The sequence below is a fragment of the Acomys russatus genome, chromosome 2 (genome assembly GCF_903995435.1).
Source record: "Acomys russatus chromosome 2, mAcoRus1.1, whole genome shotgun sequence".
NCBI classification, from domain to species: Eukaryota; Metazoa; Chordata; class Mammalia; order Rodentia; family Muridae; genus Acomys; species Acomys russatus.
The window spans coordinates 70,007,711-70,031,020 of NC_067138.1; the positions used below are offsets into that span (position 1 = coordinate 70,007,711).

Below are 23,310 nucleotides of genomic sequence, written 5' to 3' on the forward strand. Positions count from 1 at the left end.
GCAACAATAGGAATGTGTGTGCCTCTCAAGGGAAGAGGGGTCAGTCACTTGGGTGTCCACTGACTGTCCCTCTGTGTCTTCTACCCCTTTTCACTGAATAGTATTTAGTATAAGTATTTAGTGTATTTAGTGTAAGCGCACATGCGCACAGAGAAACTTAAAAAAAAAAAAAGAAAAACAAAATCAAACAAACAAAAACCTAACACATAACCCCTGAATTTTAAAATATGGTTTTAGTTTACTTTGCTGTTGGTGTATACCATAATTTCCTCTTTTTCATTTGATAACAGCTTATTGGCTAAACCCTCATAGAGTGACTTGGGCGGTTTCTCCATGTTTTATATGTGTGTCTTCGACTATCTGAACAAGGTAGGACTTGAGCTCAACTGTAAAACCCCTGGGGCCTTGCTGGTTGTGTATTTAGGTTTTCTGTGCCTACTTAACTTCACTTTGCTGCGTGCCCACCCTTTCCCAGGGCTACCAAGCTTGTGTAGCTTGCTGGGCTTCCTGGCGTAGTTACTTGTAATCACATACAGAGATAAGATCTAAACAGTTACATTTTTCTTTTTTCTGTATTGGTCAGGCTTTGTAAATTTTACTTTACCTAATCCATCTTTTAAAATAATTAAATTTGGTTTTGTTGCTTTTTTGTTTTTGTTTTTTGTTTTCAGTATATGTTTTAAGCTTTCTCACTTTAAAAAATGAGAGCATAAAGCAGATGTGGCCTAACATGTTCATTTTCTGACTGTGTTTGCTTTCTTGGGTCGGAATGCTGAGATAATGTAGGCTCAAGGTTTTTGTTTTCTTTTTGGTTTGTTTACTGGTGTCTGAGATGGTAAGAGCGCATGTCTGCTGTTGGCCTTGCCTTGGGACAGGTAGATTACTGAATTGCCTCTGTTTCTGCTTGATGTTGCTAAACCTGTTTTCTTGGGTTTCTTACTCGAACAAACAAGAAGAGGATGAGGGGAAGGCAGGCAGGGTCTTGGGCATTCCAGTTCGTGAAAGTTGGTTTGACTCATCTCAGTGTCCTGGTTCCCAGTGGCCTGGTTTCCATGGCAGAGCCCCATCCCCACCCGCCTCAGTGTTTTCACTGCATGCCTTGTGCCAATGGGCACACCCAGAGTAGTGGGTTCATCTGCTCACAAAGATGCGCCCTGCTGGTTACCCTAACCCTCACTATCTGGCACCAGTGTCAGAAACTTTCCTTTGTCTCACTGTCCTGCCACAGCGACCCATTCCCCAACACACAAACATACTCACATAACTGCATTTCCAAATTAGGGTACACATGAAGGGGTTGGGATAAAGACATTTTCTACTTCTCTGTGAGCCCCAGCAACAGTAAATAGCTTCAAAACCTGTTTAAAGGTGCCTCATGGGTCCCCTCTTCAGCAGCGTCCCAGTTATGTTTAGTAGAACTTTTTAGAAAGTCTGGCACGTGGGTGGCACCCTGGCATCCTGCTTTCCAGAGTCACACTGCCTTTCTGTTATCTGTTTCCCCAGTTCTTTTTCTTGTTTGTTTGTTTTTGTTTTGTTTATTTGTTTTTTATTTTTGATTTTTCGAGACAGGGTCTCTCTGTGTGGCCTTGGCTGTCCTAGACTCACTTTGTAGACCAGGCTGGCCTCGAACTCACAGCGATCCACCTGCCTCTGCCTCCCAAGTGCTGGGATTAAAGGCATGTGCCACCACACCCAGCGAGTTTTTTTTCTTGCTGATTCTTTAGGTGCTAGGTTGGCATCTAAGGAGAGGAAGACAGAAGCTGCTGGTGGTTAACTCGCAGAGACTGTCTAGAAGTCTAGATTTATAATTTTCTATTTATCTATATATCTCTTCCTCCTCCTCTCTCTCTCTCTTTTTTTTTTTTTTGAGATAGGGTTTTTCTCTGTAGCCTTGGCTACCCTGGTCTCTCTTTGTAGACCGGGCTGGCCTCGAACTCACAGAGATCCGTCTGCTTCTGCCTTCCAGAGTGCTGGCATTACCACTGTGACTGGCTCCTATTTATTTTTTTAAGCAGAGCCTTTCTACGTAATGCAAACTGAACTCAAAACTCGTAATCCTCCCGCCTTAGTGCTAGAATTGCAGGCATGCTCCTCTGTGCCCATCTTGGGTTTATACTTTTTATAATGGGCGTGTAACGTTTTGTCTGTCTTGCTACTGCCAACGTTGTCAGCCCTGGTTGTTTTCAGGTGTCATGGTGTTTCCTGTTCTGTTCTGAGCTCATTTTTAAGGCTTTTCCCTTTGAGTTGATTCTCCACAGCGTGTTTAAGATGAACTTCACAGTAGAGTCAGCAGCCACCAGTCTTCTGTGGGATCTGTGTAGGACTTTCATTCTTCAGGTGTCTACCGTGCACGCGAACTAGGACAAACTGGGCAGGTACAGGCCGTGGACAGAGCGCTGTCCTCTCTGTGGGTCACCTCGAGCCGCGTTGCCGGACTCCTCTGAAATGGGGTCATCACATTGCCCGAATTTTTCCAGTGGTGTTGAAAGAGCAGCTGGGCTGTTTTTGCGTGACTTGTGTTTTTTGTTTTTTGTTTTTTTTTTTTTTTTTACTGTAGATGCTACTCTGCTTTCATAAACCTCATGTTTAACATGATGAGGAATCTTGCCAGAGGTTTCTGCTAATTATCTTGCCAACAGCTGGCCGTGATAGATCTTGAAACTGAAGTTCTTTAAACCAGGGAATCTGTAAAGCGTTGCAGCTTTCTCTCTGTCTTCCTCGGGTATGGGGTGAGGCACAGGGGACAGAGGAAAGGTGTTCTTACATCTGCATGTGAGGGTTGACAGTTTCCAGCAGTGAGTGTTTTTAATATATTCACCAGCAAACAGTTACCACATTATATCAGGGCTATTCTAGATAGGTATTGACACAATAAAAATAGTAAGGAAATGAATTTGAGGTACCAGCCATATCTCTACTATGATTTTTCTTTTCTTTAACACTGATGTGCTCATGGTAAACCCTGCCCCAGTTTACAGTGAAATGTAAAGGTTCTTAACAGACAAATCAACTTTGTTTGCTTGTTTTTTTTTTTTTTTAAAGAACTGACTAGTGACATGGAATCATGTTCTCATTGTTCACACACCCTCTCCAGTTACCCCCACATGCTGACTCCCTCCCTCGCTCGGTACTGTGCAAATGAGAGAACTAAGGAACAGTGCGGCAGCTAGCTGCTAGCAGAGTCAGGCTTTTAAATGGACATTGTGGCCAGGCTGCCCTTTGAGATGTTCTCATGTCCCAGGTGTCTACTGGGCATCTTCCATTGGGTCAGCTCTACAAATCATTCATTACCTCCTCCTGCTCCTGCTCCTCCTGCTCCTCCTCCTCCTCCTTTTTCTGAGACAAGGTTTCTCTGTGTAGCTTTGGCTGTCCTAGACTCACTTTGTAGACCAGGCTGGCCTTGAACTCACAGCAATCCACCTGCCTCTGCCTCCTGAGTGCTGGGATTAAAGGCATGCGCCACCATGCCCGGCTCATCACCTTCTTTTGAATACCCTGTATGGTGCAGTCTCTGCTTTCATGGAATTCACAGACGAGTAGAGCATGAGAAAGTCATACTCGGGAATGTGCAATAAAGTTCAAACAATGATAATCCTGAGAAGAAAACAAGGCTGGAGGAGTTGAGGAGTCATGAGGGGTTATGGGGTTACTTCTCGATTTAATTGGACTGAGAAGACCTCTCAAGTGGGTATCATTTGATCAGCAGCCTGTGTGAAGAGGGGAGTAGCCGCATCATGATTTGGGAGAGAGAGCACAAGTGCAAAGGCCCTGAGGTCACAGCAAGTCAGGGCCAGCCAGAAGGCCAGAGATCCAGAGCAGGAGGAACTGGGGGAGAGAAGTGGTGGAAGGGCAGGTGGGGGAGGGGGAAGGGGAGGGGGAGGGTCAATAGTGTCTGCTCAACAGGAGGGAGTTTCGACTTGTGTGATGGGATGGTTTTGAGAGTCTTATACAAGGAAGTGACATGTTTGGATTTATATTTTAAAACCTTTTTTTTTTTTTTTTTTTAAAAACAAAAAACAAAAAACCAAACCGGGATCTCACTGTATGGTCCTGGCTGTCCCAGAACTTGCTATGTTTACCTATTTATTTTTAATTATCTGCATATGTATGTGTTTGTGTATGAGCTTGAGCACATGAGTACAGGTGTCTGAGGATGCCAGAAGAGGGTGTCAGGTCCCTTAGTGCCGAAGCCACTGGAGTCATGAGCCACCCTATGTGTGTGCCCTCTGCTAACACCTGAGCCTTAGTTTTGTTTGTTTGTTTGTTTGTTTTTTAGAGGTACCCTAGCTGTGGTGTGGAGAACTGGTTGATGATAATTTAGCCTAGGGATGCTGTTCCAGGGTCTGCATTTGTGTTGGTCTTAGGAGGTGTTGCCACCATGAGTCACCTACTTGAGAGTCCAGGTCACACACAGCAAACTCCACTGCTGGGCCCTTCAGCTTACCCCGCCCTTACTGATCACCCCTAAGATCTCTGTGTTTTCTTACTGTGTTCATTTCTCATGGGGCGGTGTCTTGTGAGTCATTTTGTGATAAACTTATGACCCTGAAGAAAAAATATTGGTTTTAGTTGACTGGCTTTAAAAACAGAAGATTCATGTTTACCTAGAAGGATTTATGACTGGAGAATGGAGAGGAAGAATAGCAAAGGAAAAATTCCATGAAAATTTTTTTTCCTGGATTGAGCTCGGTAAGGGAAGTTGTTGAGGGTCTCAGCGTGGTTGGCTGCAGTTGGCGAGCTTCTCTGCTCGTGCGGTTTGTAAGGCTGTTCTCTTCTTCTTGCAGGATCTCATTTTGCCCAATGGTGGTACACCAGCAGGCACTTCGAGCCCAGCCTCTTCATCTTCCCTTCTGAACAGACTTCAGCTTGATGATGACATCGATGGTGACACGAGAGACCTCTTCGTCACAGTTGATGATCCCAAGAAGCACGTCTGTACAATGGAGACCTATATCACATATAGGGTCACCACCAAAGTAGGTCGCTCGGTTTCAGAATGTCAGGCTCTGCGCTTGTGCTTTCGTTTTTGTCTTCGGTCAGTTGACAGGGACTAGGGTCATCTGGAGCAGGAAGCCTCAGGTAAGGAGATGCTTCTAGAAGACAGGCCTGTGCCAAGTCTCTGGAGCATTTTCTTAATGACTGATGTCAGAAGGCCCAGCCTGGTGTGGGTGGTGCTACCCCTGGCCAGTTAGTCTGTGAGGTATAACAAGGTAGCTAAACAGGAGCCCGAGAGCAAGCCAGTAAGCAGCCTTCTGCCCTGGGTCCTGTGTGAGTCCCTGCCTCTAAACTCCTGCCTCGACTTCCCTCAGGGGTGAGCTGTACTTGAGATGTGGAAACCAAACAGACCCTGTCCTTCATGGTGCTTTATCACAGCAATAGGAGGCAACCTAGAACAAGGCTTGGGACTGGGGTCCTCTCTGCCTTTGCTGTCTTTCCTGGCCACTTGTATTATAGTTACAGGAGAGAGTGCTTATATTAAAGGTTAAAAGGATCATATACTTTTTTTTTTTTTGGTTTTTCAAGATAGGGTTTCTCTGGGTACTGGACTCACTTTGTAGACCAAGCTGGCCTCGAAATCACAGAGATCAGCCTGCCTCTGCCTCCCTGAGGGATCATATACTTATAATAAGTTTATATTCCTAAAATGAGGAGAACTTGTGGCTGAAGCAGTTTAATCCCTATGGTACCTCTATATCATGGGACAATTGTGCTTACTGTGTTCATTTCACAAGTTGCATGAGCTTCTATCAGCTTATGTCTCATCCCTGCGATGGGACCCTGATTGTAATTTGGCCTAAATGAAGTTAAAGACAGAAGTAAGGGGCCTGAGACTAAGCCTGGTGACTGTGTGCCATGCCATCTGCCAGACAGACAGGACAGAGCACTGGGACTAAATTGAACAGTGTTCACAACAATCCTAAAAGCCTCGTGTTTAGTTAGAGTTTTATAGGTGAGGAAACTGAGTAACTTGTACCTGGCTACAAAATTGTTAAGTAGGTTTCTAGTGAATTTGTAAGACTGCCAAGTTCGTGTTCTTTATATAATTTACTTGTGAAATATTACCTTTAGTGCTTACGCTTTGTCACAATCGTGGGGATAGAACCTAGGGCCTTGTACCCTCTGGGCAAATGCTCTATCTCTGAACTACATTCCTAAACCTGTGGGTTTTGTTTACTTTTGAGTCTTTTTTCATATTTAAAATAGTACTAAAGTTTTAGAGTTAGAGAAGGGTTTCTTAGCTGACATTTTGGGGTGAACAGTACTTTCTTGTGGGTCTGTCCTCAGCAGTGTCCCTGGGCTCTGTCCACTAGATGCTAGTAGCACCCCCCACCTATCTCCAGCCCCCGTTTGAGCCAATCAGAAATATCTTCACACATGGCCAAATATCTGCTGGGAAGAAAAATTGTTTAATAGGAAGTTACTGATCTAAATCATCTACTTTATGGCCAGGCATGGTGGCGCACACCTTTAATCCCAGCACTTGGGAAGCAGAGGCAGGCGGATCTCTGTGAGTTTGAGGCCAGCCTGGTCTACAAAGAGAGTCCAGGACAGCCAAGGTTACATGTGAAACCCTGTCTCGAAAAGCAAGCAAACAAAAAAGTAAATCGTCTACATTACTAAGGAGAAAATTCACACTGTCACTTTGAATTTTAGAATTTAAAAAGTGCTTTACAAAAACAAAACAAAAAGACATGAAAGTGGGATGGGGACTTGGTGGGGTTGGAACGGGATAAAAGGGAGTGGTAATGAGTGTGACTAGGATACATTGTGTGTGAGTGTGTGTGTATGCATGTGTGAGTGTGTGTGCATGTGTGAGTGTGTGTGCATGTGTGAGTGTGTGTGTGAGTGTGTGTATGCGTGTGTGTAAGTGTATGTGTGAGTGTGTGTATGCGTGTGTGAGTGTGTGTGTGTAGTAGTGTGTGCTTTAGTCAGGAGACTGTTGTTTTTCTGTTTTTCCTCCACCACAAACCACACACTGCAGAAGGAATTTCAGACATTTCATGAACCTTTATGGACGGTGTCAGTATCTCAGATAAACCACATCTCTCCGTTCTTACTCTTTAGTCCTCCCGCCTGTGTTGCACTGGGAATTGAACTTAAGGCCTCACCCATGCCAGGCAAGTGCAGTACCACTGACCTAGTACCCAGCCTCCTTTTTTCTTTTTCAATTATAAAATAAAATTTATTAGTGATTTATTTGGACAGGGACAAGGTCTTGCTGTATAGCTCAGGCTGGCCTTCTACCTCAGCCACTCAACCTCTAGGATGACAGTGTGTGCCTCTATACCTAGCAAATACCTATATTTTTAACGTAAACATTTGGTGGGTTCTATGCCTGTTTAAATTCTTTGGAAAGATAAACAGAATGAAATCTGTTCACATAATTCTTCATCTTGTCCTGGATGGAAATACTATGTTTTAAAAGTCACACAAATAGTAAAATACGTGTTTGTAAAACACAAACAGTTCCAAAGACAAAATAGAGAGTGGAAAACTTGTCCTCCCTGTCCCTCCTCAGCTGGGCAGTCTTCTCACCAAAAGCAGCAGTTGCTGCAACTTGGCGACCGCCTGCTTCTCCCTTTCATGTATGGGCGCACACGAACACTTGGAGTGCACACTGTGTGGGTCGGTGTATGCTGTTCTCTCACTTTTCCTTCCGCTCGGCAGTGGTTTTGAAACCCTGTCCATGTCCACATGCCCACGTTTAGCTTAGTCTCTGAGTCTCTGCCTAATTATGCAATGATTATATAAATGTCTTTTTTTTTTTTTTTTGGTGAACATTTAAACCATTCTCCGATTTTTAAAAATCATCCCACACCATCTTTTCTGCACCTGGATCACACTTGAAATTGTGTCCTTTGATGTGTATCTGCCCCATTATCACCCCAAGGGATGCTCACACACATACAGCGTTCTCAGAGGGCCTAGTTCAAGGGGGCGCTCACACAGGTGTGGTGTTCTCAGAGGCTCTAGCATGATGTGCATCCTTTTTTTTAAAAAAAAGATTTATTTATTTATTTATTTATTTATTTATTTATTTATTTATTATTATGTATACAGTGCTCTGCCTGCATGTACAACTACATGCCAGAAGAGGGCATCAGATCACAGTATAGATGGTTGTGAGCCACCATGTGGTTGCTGGGAATTGAACTCAGGCCCTCTGGAAGAGCAGACAGTGCTCTTAACCTCTGAGCCATCTCTCTAACCCCCTTCTAGGAATTCTTAACATTTGTTTACTTTCTCTTGAGGTGGGCTTACTTTTCACTCTGTAGTCAGTGAAACACAGCTCACGTTTTCCTTGTCACTGTTGGCAGCCTGGTAACAGGGTGATTGCTTTGCTGGCATAGCAATGCTCTACTCATCCTGCCAGTTTCTATACCACTTGATTCCTGCACCCTGTAATCCACACACAGACACAGACGCACGCACGCACGCACGCACGCACGCACGCACGCACGCACGCACGCACGCACGCCTTGCAGGGCTTAGCTTCTGTGAATTAACTGCTATAACTCCCCATCTCTCCCAGGCCTCTTCTCTCTCCTGCCTTGCCTGTCTCTCCCCTTCTGCAGTCTTATTTCTGTCCTTTCTCCTGGAATGATTTGATTCCCTGTAACTGAGAAACAGCCACTCCCAAGTTCTAGTCCTGGGTTTTCACTTGGGTGTGATGAATTGCTGCTGAATTCTTACTTTACTATCTCTCTTCTTGCACTCCTGACCCTAGAGTTGCTGTTCTTCCTGTTTTTAAAAGTGGACCAGGGTCAATATCTTGATGATGTGTTTGGAGTGCTTTTTTTGAAAGCTGTGACACATGATAGACAGTGATATGTGGGAATGAGACAGAGGAGAGATGGGGTCACAAGAGTCTTATACCCAGGACTTGCATGTTGAGGCCCTCAGACAGAGTTGGTGGTCAGAGCACAATTGCTACAGTTTTGAGGCTGATTCCTCATCCTCTAAGTGATGGTGTAGGTAGTGGTGATGACGATGATGAGAGACAGGGTGGTGGTGGTGATGGAGGTGATGATGAGAGACAGGGTGGTGGTGGTGATGGAGGTGATGATGAGAGACAGGGTGGTGGTGGTGATGGAGGTGATGATGAGAGACAGGGTGGTGGTGGTGATGGAGGTGATGATGAGAGACAGGGTGGTGGTGGTGATGGAGGTGATGATGAGAGACAGGGTGGGTGGTGGTGATGGAGGTGATGATGAGAGACAGGGTGGTGGTGGTGATGGAGGTGATGATGAGAGACAGGGTGGGTGGTGGTGATGGAGGTGATGATGAGAGACAGGGTGGTGGTGGTGATGACGATGATGAGAGACAGGGTGGTGGTGGTGATGGAGGTGATGATGAGAGACAGGGTGGTAGAGATGATGATGAGACAGGATGGTGGAGATGATGATGATGAGGGACAGAGTCTCACCCTGCCTGGCCTGGAACTCACAGAGATCTGCCTACTTCTGTCTCCTAAGTGCTGGGAACTAAAGGTGTGTGCTGTTTTGCCTAGCTATTAATTCAGATTGTTTCTTTTAAAAAATCTAAAAATTTATTTTATGTGCCTGCATGTTTTGCCTGCGTCTGTGTCTGTACCACACGCATGCCTGGTGCCTCTTGGAGGCCAGAAGAGGGCGTTGGATCCCCAGAAACTGGGGTTGCAGATGGTTATGAGTTGCTCTGTGGTGGTGGGGCTCAAATCTGGGTCTTCTGGAAGAGCAGCCAGGACTCTTAACCATTCAGCTTCCTCTCTGGCCCCTCTAATTCAGATTCTTTCTGACACAGTACAGAGATGTAGTGCCTGAGCTGAAATTGGCCGAAGGCACACTGCAGCGGAGTGCGCCATCAAATGCTTTCCTCTATGATGGAGGTTAGTCAGCCCCTCTCAGGGCTGGCAGCTTCTGGCTCATAGAAATCACAACACAGTAACAGCTAATTATTAGGCACTTAGCCATGTGTCTATCCATTTTGTGATGGAAATTTCAAATTTTATTTTATGTACTTACTCTGTTGTAGAAAACTTAGAAAATGGAAGTAAGCTAAAATAATGAAATGAAAACATGCCTATAAACTCATAGTCAGAGTAACTGTGGTTAGCGTGACATTTGTATGTCGCCAGCTCATTGACTGCATTGCAGAAATTGTTCTGTGCTGGCAAGTCCCAGGCAGCACATTTTGCTGTTGTCTCTGAGATCTCAATCCTGTTCCCACGCCGCTGTCCCATTGTTTATTTTGTGAAAAGTGCTTTACAAGTCCTGCTAATCTTTACACAGTGAATATTTCAACTATTCTTAGTTTTGTTTTGTTTTGTTGTTTTGTTTTGTTTTGGTTTTATGAGACAGGGTTTCTCTGTGCAGCCTTGGCCGCCATGGACTCACTTTATAGAGCAGCATGGCCTTGAACTCACAGTGATCCACCTGCCTCTCCCTTCCAAGAGCTGGGATTAAGGCATGCACCACCACACCTGGCTTATTCTTACTTTTAAAATGGAGCTTAGATACAGTGACATGAATAGAATTGCTCAGTGACATGTGGCTAATGTGCGGTGGGGCTGGAGATGGGGGCCAGAGTTCATTCTCTTAAGAACTGTGCTGGACTTCTGCGGTGGCTAGTTTTCGGTTTTTGCTGTCACCTGGAGATGCTCCCAGGGTTATGTCAGTCAGCAGCAGCTCCTTTGCTCTAGCCAGTTTCTCATCAGATGCCTCAGTAGTCTAGAGTGTGCATGCTTTGAAGACGAGTGGCCAAGGAGTACAGGATCATAGTGGACGATTGACAAGGGTGTGGGGGACTGTGGCTTGAGCAGTTTCACTCGTGTGGGTTGCAGTCAGTTAATGTGAATGGGGGATAGGGGGTAAAGATGTGAGTGCTTAGCTGGGCAGTGACGCAAGAACAAAGCACCAGGCAAGACCAGTAACTGCAAATGAACATTTGAGTGAGAGAGCTGTGTGTGTGTGTGTGTGTGTGTGTGTGTGTGTGTGTGTGTGTGTGTGTTAGTTAGACAGAGCCTTGCTGACTTCAAACTTGCTGTGTAGCCCAGACTTGCCTAGAACTCATTTCTGATCCCGCTGCCTCTGCCCCCTGAGTGCTGGAATTAGAGATACGCATCACTATGTAATATGCTTACGTGTTTTTTATTTTTGAGCATGAAGGAGAATTAAGAGCCAGATGGACAGGGCTGGCAAAAATGTAGACCTAGAGGTGAAGATTGGAGGGCAGGGCAGGAGTTGCTGGGAAATGGGACATGTAAGGGGTGCGCGCACGGAGGACAACCATATGGGCTGACAGGAGATGCACACACTTTCCTCATCCTTCTGGGAAAAGGAAGGGAAGCTCGCCTCATGACAGGAAGTTGGATTCTTTGCTTATAGCTGTGGTTTTCTCTGGGACAGAGTGACAAGATCATCTGGAAGGAAAGAAGGGAGGTTTTTAAGTGGGATTTAGAAAATTTCAAGGTGTCTCCAGCTTTTTAATAACTGGTGATGGGACTGTTGAGGCTGCTTGGTGCCAGGAGTGCTGGCGTTGCTTGGCAGTGTTGGGGAATCCTGTTGTAGAGTGTGTTTTTCTTGGCCTGATATTGCTAAAGGTTCAGGTGTTGCCAGAGGACATTTTTAGCTTTTGAGTTTGTGGAAACTAGCAGTTGGCTGAATTAATTTAGAATTATGGTCAGTTTCATTAAACCCACTATGGACTCTGTTGCCATTGGAGACTGCTTTTGTACAATCCAGATTTTTTTAAAGAGTCTATTCAAAATCTTTGGGTGCCCACGATATAGTCTATAGGTTAGAAGTTACTCATATGTAGGGCACTGGGCTTCTCAGAGCCATATGCCTTCTAGGCCTGGTGGAAGTGGGAGGGGGCGCTGGGAGGACCGTTTGTGGTCGTGTAGCCTAGGTCCAGGCTGTCCTGCTGCCTGCTGATTAGATTGTGGGTTGATGCTGATGTTTCCAAAGGTGACTAAAGAGGTGCTCATGTGGAGCCGCAGTGCGGAACTCCTTCACGGTGAGTTCTCTACGTCACTCTGCTTGGTAACTGTCTCAGAGCGACTGCAGTGGCGGGTGATCTCTGTAGGTTCTAGACACACTGTGATGATAGAATTGAGGTTCTCTGCTGCCTGTCTGCCTCCTCCCTCCCTCCCTCGCTCCCTCCCTCCCTTCCTTCTCTCTGTTCACTGATTAGAGAATAGAAACCCTGAATTTCACAGGAAAACTGGCCGAACTCGTCCCTGCAGCTTTGTTGGTTGGTGTTTTAGGAGTACTTGAGTCCTTTCCCTCAGCTCCTCTCCAGAAAGTCACAGCAACACGCTTGGCCCGCTTTCAGCAGCCTTGCAGTATTGTGTTGCAAGTGTGCTGTGCTGGCTTCACTCTTGGCTCTACTTTGCTAGGCTCCCTGGCCTTGTTTTTCCTGATTCTTTCTCACCTATTTCTAATTTATGTTATTGGATTGTGTTTTATGTGTCAGTATGTCTTTTGTGGAACAAGCTGTGGTAAAAATAAATAAATTCTGAGTTGAAAAAGAAGAAGCCTTTCTGTACCCTGCTGTGTCAGGCTAATATCTCTGGCTATAGTAGATCCTCTGTGGGCCCTAGTGGAACCTTTAAAACACAAGCATTTTGATGGGGCTGGAGAGATGGCTCAGTGGTTAAGAGCACTGACTGTTCTTCTGGAGACCTGGGTTCAATTCCCTGCAGCACATAGCAGCTTCTCGCCACCTCCAGTTCCAGTCCCAGGGGATCTGATGCCAATTCCTGGCCTCCTTAGGTACCAGGTACATAGATGTACACAGTGACACACGCAGGCAGAACACCCACACACTGCATGTAACTCGGTGGGTAAAGCGCTGGCCTGGCCGCACACGGTAAGACAGGACTTGAATCTGGACCTCACAGAAAGCTGGACGTGGCAGTGCAGCTTCAATCCCTGTGACAGGGACGTTGAGGCAGGAGGATGCCCAGAAGCTGGCACACACGGTGCTGAACATCAAGAGATTGTCTTGGTGTGTCTGGGGGTATCCATCTTTAATCACTCTATTTGGGAGGCAGAGGCAGGTAGATCTCTGAATTCAAGGCCAGGCTGGTCTGTAAAGTGAGTTCCAGGCCAGCCAACCAGGATTCATAGTAATAACCCAGTCTCAAAATTTAAAAAAAAATTGTATTTTTAATCCAGCAATTTTACCCTTAGGAATTTATTTTAGTGGGATTAATGGATGTTTAATGGGATGTTCATGGATACCTTGTGATGTTTACTGTAACACTGTTTACTGATTAAAAAATCAGAAACAATTTAAATAGGGATTTGGTTTAATCATGTTATAGCCACTTAGTGGAATATTACATGTGTGTTCAGTGATGGTAAAGATCTGGACACAAAGATGTTCAGGGTGTATTAAAGTGATACAGAAACTGAGTGAATATGCATGGAAAAGTGGAAGGTTACAAATGTTAAATACTAATTTCATTTTCTATTTAGAGGGACTATATCCATTTTCATGTTTTTCACTCATTATTTTTCTTGAAGTTTTAAGATGAGCAAATATGCCAGCAGGTCTTGGTGTACACCTCTAATCCCAGCACTTGGGAGGCAGAGGCAGGCGGATTGCTGTGAGTTCGAGACCAGCCCGGTCTACAGAGAGAGTCCAGGACAGCCAGGGCTACACAGAGAAACCCTGTCTCATAAAACAGAAAACAAACAGCCAAACAATAAATAAAATGAACATATATAACCTAGACAAACAGAAGTGTGGAGCCAGGTCTCCAGATACAGAAATGTTTGTAGTAAAAACATAGCTGCTTCTTGTGCCTTTTGTAGTTACCACTTACTGATTTCATAGGGTAGAAATGCAACGTAAATGGTGGCTTATGGAATTGATTTGGTGAACATAAGAAATGTGGTTGTTTGATCATGGAACATTTAGGAAGGGAGAGGAGGGAGAGGCCCCGCTCCCGTCACAGTGAAAACAAGTTGCTTTCCCTCACCACTGCAGACAGTCTGCTGGGGTCTTTGGGTGTTGGGAAGGGTCTTGAAAGTATCTCTCCCAGTGCTCTTAATGTTGGGAAACTAAGACTCAGGGAGGCTCCTGCAGTTCATGGATCTGCCTTGTGTGCTAACTGCCCCCCGGGGGCCGCAGAGCACAACACGGTCCATCCATTGGTGATGCTCTCCTCATGCTGTGTCTGAGTCCATCCGCAGTTCCACTTGCTCCGAAGGCCTTCTGGTGACTTGGCAGTACGCAGTGTGTCTTCCCCCAACTCTTTCCACTCTGCCTGCCTTGGCGTGGGAAGGCTGTGTTTCATGGGGGCTTATGATTTGAGGGCCTGGGGTGGGGGCTGGCGTAATCCGTGAGGGTTAGCTCTCCCTTCCGGTTCCACTCAGACCAAGAGCACAGCTTTGGGGAGAATGACACCATAATCTCAAAGATCTCAAAGCCAAAGCTGTTCACAGCTTTGTTTGGTAGATGATTCTTCCTTAGGTGTTTCAAAGATTGTTCTGGATGCCTCAGATTCAAACAGACTCTGGCTTTGAAAGAATAAATTATAAAATGTGGCTCAGATCATTTTTACCTTACACTTTATCTCATGTTTCGGATCAGCAGCTGCTGCTACCTCCCAGGGCAGAATGGTGTGACTGAGAAAAGATAGTAGTTAATAAATGAAAAATCATCTTTTAGTTTAACTTCATTTTATTTAATGTTGGCTTATTATTAAAGTGATCTCATTGCATTTCAGAAAACTGTAAAAATTCAGGCTCAGGATAGATTAACATTTTCTGCGACACAGTGGCATTTTGTTATTTATTTATTTATTTTTGATTTTTCAAGACAAGGTTTCTCTGTGTAGCCTTGGCTGTCCTGGACTTGCTTTGTGCGTAAGGCTGGCCTTGAACTCAGATATCTTCCTGCCTCTGCCTCCAGAGTGCTGGGATTACAGGCAGGTCCCAGGGTGCCCAGGTGTGTGTGTGTGTGTGTGTGTGTGTGTGTGTGTGTGTGTGTGTGTGTGTGTTTTGTTGTTGTTGTTTGTTTTGTTTTCCTAGATGTTTCCTCATCTAGACCTAAAATGTAGTATGCTGAACACATTCCGTTCTGGTAGAATATGATAGATGAAACAAAATGTTTTTCTGTTTTTGTTTGTTTGCTTGTTTCTGTCTCACAGTATAGCCTTCCGGCCCTGGAACTCACTGTGTAGGTCAGGCCATCCTGGAACTCAGAGTTCCCTTGCTTCTGCCTTGAGTGCTGCTATTGAAGGTGTGCACCACAGCACCCGGCAAACGCCTTAGAGTCTGCCTGTAAGGGAGCTGCCGTCTTCTGTTGTCTGCTAGCTTGTTTCCCTGCACTTTCAGCAAGGTGTCTGCGCATGTAACAGGAGGTGAAGGCATCATTCCTTTTCACGATTTGTGTCTGTTCAGCAGCAATATCTGAAATTGTATTATTCTGGGGGAAAAGCCTAACAGCCCTCTCAGAGTTAAGCCAGAGGAAATGAATCAAATGTTCTAGGGAATCCTGAGGAATAGCTGAGTTTCATTTCCTGAGGGTAGGAGAACACACACACACACACACACACACACACACACACACACACACACACACACACGCTCACGCACGCATGCACGTGCGCGCGCGCTCACACCAAAAAACACAACACCAAGCCAAACCAAAGTTTCCATCCTAGTTCTTACTGATTGATTGATTGATTGGCTTTTCAAGACAGGATTTCTCTGTGTGGCCCTGGCAGTCCTGGAACCCTCTCTGTAGCCCCAGGCTGGCCTTGAACTCAGAGTTCTGCCTACCTCTGCCCCCTGAGTGCTGGGATTAAAGGTATGAACCAGGCTCCATCCTAGCTCTTTGACTTTGTAGCCTGCTGGTGAACTGCCATTTGGCTGGCTCATGGGGGTGGGGGTGGAGGGGGATGGAGGTGGAGGGGGATGGGGGTGGAGTGGGGGTGGGAGGGGGGTGGGGAAGTGAGTGTGTTCTTGCTGTATTTGATTACTCTGAATGTGTTTTTCCCTCCTCCAACCAGAATCCACTGTTACTCACTTATGCGTGTCCCTGACTCTCTTTTTACTTGCAGAGCACTCGGGTAGAGTTTGACTTGCCAGAATATTCTGTTCGTCGAAGATACCAGGATTTTGACTGGTTGAGGAACAAACTGGAAGAGTCACAGCCTACTCATCTCATTCCCGTAGGTAGTAAGTCACGGCAGCTTGTTTCTCACTTTCCCTGAGTTATACTCGCATGGGTGTTGCTCAGCCCTTTGCCTCTGCAATGATGGCTTCACACTGCATCTTATACTAAGTTCACATACCAGAGAGAGCTGTTGTACCTCATCTTCTCAGTTACTGCTCTGCTCTGCTAGCTTCTTAGGTAAGGGGGCATAGAGTTTTACTTTTTACTTTTCTCCCATCCTCCTTTCTTTTAAAAAATACTAACTTGTGTGTGTGTGTGTGTGTGTGTGTGTGAGTTAAACCAGAGGAAATGAATCAAATGTTCTAGAGAATCCTGGAAATAGCTGAGTTTCATTTCCTGAGGGTAAGAGGACACACACACACACACACACACACACACACACACACACACACACACACCTCTTGCTTTCTTGTTGATGTGTGGTTACTGTTGTTTCTGTTGCTCCATGTACTCCTGGCCAGCTGACTGACACACACACACACACACACACACACACACACACACACACTCGCCTCTTGCTTTCTTGTTGATGTGTGGTTACTGTTGTTTCTGTTGCTCCATGTACTCCTGGCCAGCTCCTTCATGAGCTTCTGGGCGAGTCCTCCTGCCTCTGCCTCCCATCTTAGTTGTAAGAGTCTGGGATTGCAGATGTGCACCGCTGCATCCAGCTGTTCACATGGCTTCCAGACTGAGCTTGGCCTATGGAACTTCTTCACCTAGCTCTTTGACTACCTGACCTGTCTCCTTGTGTCTGTCTCCTTCTTATGTGGTGCTGAGGATTAAGCCCACTTGCTAGGTATATGCTCTATGCTGAGCTGGGCCCCCACCCTTTTTACTATTGTTCTGAGACATGGTTTTACTAAGTTACCCAGGCTGACGTTGAGTCATTTTGTAGCCTAGGTGAGCCATAAACTTGCACCCTCCATCAGCCCACTGAGTCTCTGGGACTACAGGAATACACCAACAGGCTCAAGTTTCTATTTTTTCCTGATAACAAGATATCACCTTATTTCCCAAGCTGGCCCAGAACTCACTGTCTAGCCCCGGTTAGCCTCATACTTGTAGCAATCCTCCTGCCTCAGCCCTGTGTAAAGCTATGGTGCCTGGCTCAGATTTCACTTGCATTATGACTTTTTTTTTATTTTTTGAAAAGGGGGGACACCCCATCTCTTTAAAGGATTGAAGTTTGATGTGGGTATGCTAGCTCATACCTATCATCCTAGCTAGCACTTAGGAGACAGAGGCAGGAGGATCACTGTGACTTCAAGGCCATCTTGGCGTATACAATGAGCTCCATCTAGTCTTGGCTACAGAATGAGGCAGTGTCTGGAAAAACAAACAACAACCAAAACAAAAAGATTGATGCTTGGAAGCCAGTCGAGTCTCACTGAAACTGCTTTCCCTCCTTGGCAGACATTTTTCTTGAGGTCTGGCAGGCTCCCAACAAGGCGAAGCCGATGCTTCAGCTTGTGGCTGACGGGGGCCGGAATCTAGCACACCATTCCTTCAGGACCACAGCTTTTTATTTAAAATTCAAACAAGAAAACCACTTCCCCTGGCTCCACTGATGCAGCATATTACGGGGCCCACCACTTAACAGCTCCCTGCTGTTTTTTCGTTTTGTTCTGTTTTTGTTTTTAACAGCTGATAACTAAAATTCAAAAAGACCGAATAATCAGCATACACATTAAGTAGTTTTCTAAGCCTTTAAGTTATGGTAGTTACTATTTGGGTCCACACTGTCTTTGGGGCTTTAGGAGAGTTTGGAGCACGCGACTCTTTAGAGGCCAGTTTATTACTTAACGAGACCTTGTCTGAATAAAGCCCAGGGTTGCTCAGCTATTCCATTCCTTCTGCTCCTCCCCACTTCCTTTGCCCACCATGGGTGGAGGACGCTGCGTGTGCTATGAACGCTGGGTGTTTTTAGGGTTTTGAGGTGATCTACATGGCTAGGGCTGGGCAGGAAGTGATGGGGTCCTCAGCGATTGGTCCTTTCCCAGGCTTCTCCTTGACCACCGTAAGTCCTGCCTGGGCTTTGCTTTTCTGCCCTCCAGTCACTTAAGACTGTGCCTGGAAAAGCAGTAGTCATCTTAAAGCAGCCAGAACAAATCCTTAAAATAGAATCCTACTTGGCCAGATTGGCAGCTAGTGATAGTTTTTCTTTTTTTTTAAACATATGCTTTTTATTTCAGAACAGCTTTAGAGTTATTCTGAAAATAGGAGAGCAGGGTCTTACACATTCAATGTCCGGTTGCATCCATGGCTAACACTCTACACAAATGTGAGGAGCTTGCCGTTTATTATTTAATGAACATCATTTACTCAAACTGCTTTATTCAGAGTTGAGTAGTTTTTACCTAATGCTGTGTTTATTCCAGGTCCCCAGCCAGGACCCCGCGTTACATGGAATGGTTATGCTCCTTTGGCTGATTTTGCTTGTGACAGTGGCTTTTGATGACCCTGACAGTTGGATTTGCTAGTGAGGGGTTTCATACATGCTTGGGTGGACGTTCATTTGAAGGCTCTTTTGGTTAGGCCACGAAAGTGGAGTAAGGTGTTTTAGAGAAGAAAGCACGAGGAAAGACTGTTAACCCAGGTCACATGACTCGAGGGTTTGTTTGGGGAGTTTCTGTTCCCTCTTCTCACTTTCCCAATAGCTCAAGCTTTGCCCCCCTTTTTGGCAGCTAGTGGTTTGTTGTTTTTCCTTGTGGTTTGGCACTTGAGAATCAAAAGCTTGAGAGCGACCCCTGCTGGCGGAATGTAGTACTTCGGGTCCAGCGCTGAATGTGTCTCAGCTTCCTTCAGTGTACTCTCCGCTGCCTGGGTAGCAATGACGGGCAGGAAAGGGCCTTAGAAGCAGGCCGACACCTAAGTTTCTCCACAAGTTCTTGATATTTAACTGAAACGGAGAGATTTAATTCAGGAAAGCATTTCTGCTTTAAATAGAGAAGTCAAATGAGAAATGAACTTTTGGCATCACCCTCCACCCCAAAACCATCTTACAGAAACTGTTAGAAGGCGTTCCTCTGTATTTAAGCACCATCTTTGAGTTCTTCAGTAGTCCTTTGTAGGAGCATAGGTCCGGGGAGGGATTTTAAGATAGACCAGGGACTTCTGCGATGGGGAACTTAGTGTCCAACAGAGACTGAGGTATTAGCGCATCAGCTCAGTGGCTAAGAGCACTTGTTGCTCCATGCAGAGGACCCGGGTTCTCAGCATCTACACGGTGGCTCCCGACTGACTATAGCTCCAGTTCCAGGGGCTCCAACACCTTCTTTGGTATCTGCAGGCACCAGACACACATGTGGATCATAGATGTACATGCAGGCAGAACACCCATACACGTAAAAATAAAAATGTAAAAAAGAAACTGCAACTAAGATCTGAACAGAAATGAAGAACTCAGAAAGTGTGCAGCATAATTATTGATTTGTTGGTTGTGCCACCAATCTGAGGTTTTGGAACTGTAAGTTTCAAATGAGTGAACTGTACGTATACGGGTAGGGTTAGACTTTTTAAAAGGAGGGAACGTAGGCCTGAGAAAAGGCCAGTGCCTAAGAGCATGCACTCATCATCCCCGAAGGAAATCTCACACTCCTCACATGCCACCGTCCCATCTCTCCAGCCTGGTGGCCTCTCTGCCTCCGGTCTCTGTAGGGGTTGTGTTCTTTCTTACACTCTGGGCATTTCAAGGCTCACTCACAGAGGAGCACCGGTTAGTACTTCCTTCTTACTGTGAGGTGATGGTCTGTGTGTGAGCATCCCTCAGTCTGTCTGTCCTCCCTGAGCGGAATGTCATCTGTTCTCTCCTCTGGCTGTCAGACGTAATACTGTCGTGGACGTTTGTGCGCAAGTCTTCCTGTGGCCGAGTGTTTTCATATTTGGATGTAAACCTAAATTGATGTTAAATTATACGTTACTCTGTATTTACCCACTCGGGGAACTGCCAGGCATTTGACATTCCCTCACATTGTGTGTGAGTTCCGGTTTCTCCGCATCTTTGCAAACAATGATTATAATCTGTCTTTAATTATAGCTGTCCTGGTGGGTGTGAGGTGACATCATATTGTGATTTTTAAAAGATTTGCGTCTGCCTGACGGCTGAGAGCATCCTTTGTTCTTGGTGGGTATCTGTATGTCTTCTTGGGGAAGTGTCTGTTTTGGGTATGTGCGTGTGAGTGCCAGTGCCCTTGGAGACCAAAGGTGTGGCTGTCCCTGGAGCTGGACTTACAGGCGGTTCTGAGTTGCCAGATATGGGTACAAGGACTCAAACCTGAGCCCTGCTGAGGAGCAGAATGTGCTCCTAACCATGAGCCGGCTCTCCACCTCCCTTTTTGCCCCCTTGAAAATTGAGGGTTGTTGTTGTTGTTGTTTTGTGTGTGTGTGTGTGTGTGTGTGTGTGTGTGTGTGTGTGTGTGTGTGTTTGTAAAGGAACTTTGAAATCTGTTTGAATCTGTTGGGAAATGAGAGAGTGGTCTCGGGGCATCTGTCGCTCTCTCTCTCTGCCCATTTCAGACCAGCTGTCGGCTGTGCTTCCTGATTTGGCTGCTTCGGTTAGGAGTCCTCTCAAAGCTCTGGTTGAGTGTTCCCAGCATGCACAGAGCCCCGGGTTCCATCGCCAGTTCCCTGTGGGTGGAGGAGTGGGAGTCATCACTTCACTTGGACTGCACTGAAGCCACAGGACGTTGTAAGCAGCTAACCAGTGGCTCTGGGAAGGCACCGGATGCTTGACTGTCGTCTCCTCAGGAACTGTAGTCCACCTGCTTTGTTTCTACTCTCTGTGACTTCAAACTTGGCATTCTTTGTGGGTTCTAATGGAAAAACCCAGTTTCCGGCTTCTTAGACCCACCCCTTTCTTTTGCCTGAGGAAAATCACAAGATGATTTATAAATTGATTGTCTTTCCTTTCAAGTCAGGCTTTTCTACTTTGTCTTCACAAATCCTGGCCTGCTTAAAGTACCCTGTCTGCCCCATGCTGCCCCTGTTGTGCCTCTGAGGGTTTAACATAGTTCCTCACATACAGTTAGCATGCACTCCCAACACGGAGCTACGTCCTAAACCACGGAGATAGCACATGTGCTGTTAGGCTTTTCATCGCTGACAAATACCTAGCAGAAGTAATTTGTTTTTTTGAGACAGGGTTTCTCTGTGTAACAGAGCTTCTGTCCCCTGAGTGCTGGGATTAAAGGTGCATAACACCATGCTCAGCTACCATAACAAATTTTTAAAATATAATGTTTTTATTTATTCCTTGAGAATTAAAATTACTTCTTTTGTTCTATTTTACCTTTTTTTCCCCCTTGGCCAGTACTGGGGATCGAACCCAGGATCTCATACTTTCCATCAGGCTCCAGCCTGAGCTCTCATAATGCACATTCAAGAGCACACCACCTTGTTCACAGGAGATGCTATTCTTTATGCCTAGCAGGATCTGTGTACGGGTGAAGCAGCTCCCCATGTGCCCCTCTCCCTCCTCAGGCAACCATCACTCTTTGCTTTGCCTCTGTGTGTGCTCACTGCCCGCATCACTGCTTTGTTCATTGTGGCTGGCTGCACCGCAGACAGATGGATGGCTAGACGGGCATGCGCAGGCTTGGAAGGTGATGTACACTCATCTGTTGAGCAGTGTGGTGTTGAAGCCTACTTGCAAAATAAATGTTTCCTTTTCCTGGAGGACAAAGGATGTGTCTGCTATGTAGCTTTCTTCTCATTGGAATTAATGAGAACAATTTGTATTGCAACAACTGGTCTTCCAAATTTGAAATGATAAAATGACTTCATTTTTCTAGCCAAACCCTCTTTTTAAATAAAATATTTACTTTGTTTTTATTTATGCGTTTGTGTACACACTTATGTGCCATCTGCAGTGTGTATGTAGGTGCCCATGGAGACCAGAAGAGGGCTCTGGGTCCCCTGGGGCTGGAGTTACAGGCCAGTGTGAGATACTGTCCTTTGCGAGAGCAATGAGTGTTCTTGACCAATGAAGCATCTCTCTAGCTTCTCCCTCCCTTTCTGAGGTACTTTTAGCTTACTCAGTAGGGAAGTTAATCGTAAAATATTGATTGAACTTGCAAGCACTTTGAATTAAACTTGAGTTGACACTCATTCTTGATGGCGTGGCTTTTAATCTTGATGCCTCTTTACCTGGCAGTGATTCTTGCGTTGGAGTGGGGCTTTCTACCAAGTTGGTAAGGGTAGGAAGGGGCAGGTTGGAGTGGTGAACTGGCGGCTTCTATTCCATCAGTCTCTTTCTCTAGCCACCAACCCCTCACCAAGAAGCTCCGCCTTCCACTTCCTGTCCTTCTGCCCAGCTGATTGGCCAAACAGCTCTTTATTGACAACTATAACATCCACCCAAGGCATTCCTCCACTGTGGCTGAAGAAGACCTACTGTGTATCCAGCACATTTTCTTCATTGTTCTTCTGTTGCCCCCTAGCTTAGCTGGTGTGAATAGTCCGTGTGGTGCACCAGCTTAGAGCCTTTCTGGCAAACACCCAGTTGTATAACAGGGTTATTTAGCAGATCTGTTTTCAGTTTTGTTTTTAAAAAATACTTAATAAACAATTTATTTGCAGATAAATAATGCATGTATACCATACCTAAACATCTAGAAACTAATATACCATAAGGATATAACCTCAGAACTGTAAATCAGAGATGAATGCATCTTCGTTGAGCTGGGATACCAAAGCTGAGGCACTGCCTGCTGACTGAATCCTTCTCTAACGTCTAATCATGTGGGAGCAGTGCTTTTTGTTTTTTATGCTTAAGTCAACAATGTCAACACAAAACTATCCTTTGGTCACTCTAAACTTAACAGTCCAGATGATTTTATTTGCTATACTTGAACATGTAAAAAAAATACAAGGTCCTTCTTCAAAGGGGAAGTTTCTTACTGTTAATCAAGAGGTTAGTCCACGTGGATGGAGAAGTCATTTTAAAACGCTGTGCTTGTTGGACTGGTTTCTAATCCTAGCCTAAGTGCAGGCCTGAAACTTAGGCTGCCATCGGGAAACCATGGTCTGAGGTTAAATTTTGAGGCCTTTAAAAGCACCTTCTTGGGCTGTTTTATGCATGGATTAAACACATTAGTAATTATCTCTGAGTCACCAATAATGTATCAGTATCAAATTAAG

General features: G+C 45.5%; 1 protein-coding gene across 1 annotated transcript in view; it reads left to right on the forward strand.

Annotated features, from left to right (window-relative positions):
• The window catches only part of Snx30 (sorting nexin family member 30), an 84,628-nt gene that overhangs the window by 39,260 nt on the left and 22,058 nt on the right, over nucleotides 1-23,310 (forward strand). Inside the window, exons 2-3 of the mRNA XM_051162754.1 lie at nucleotides 4,785-4,976; nucleotides 16,058-16,168. Coding sequence (XP_051018711.1) covers nucleotides 4,785-4,976; nucleotides 16,058-16,168 — 303 coding nt within the window. The remainder of the gene's footprint in view (nucleotides 1-4,784; nucleotides 4,977-16,057; nucleotides 16,169-23,310) is intronic.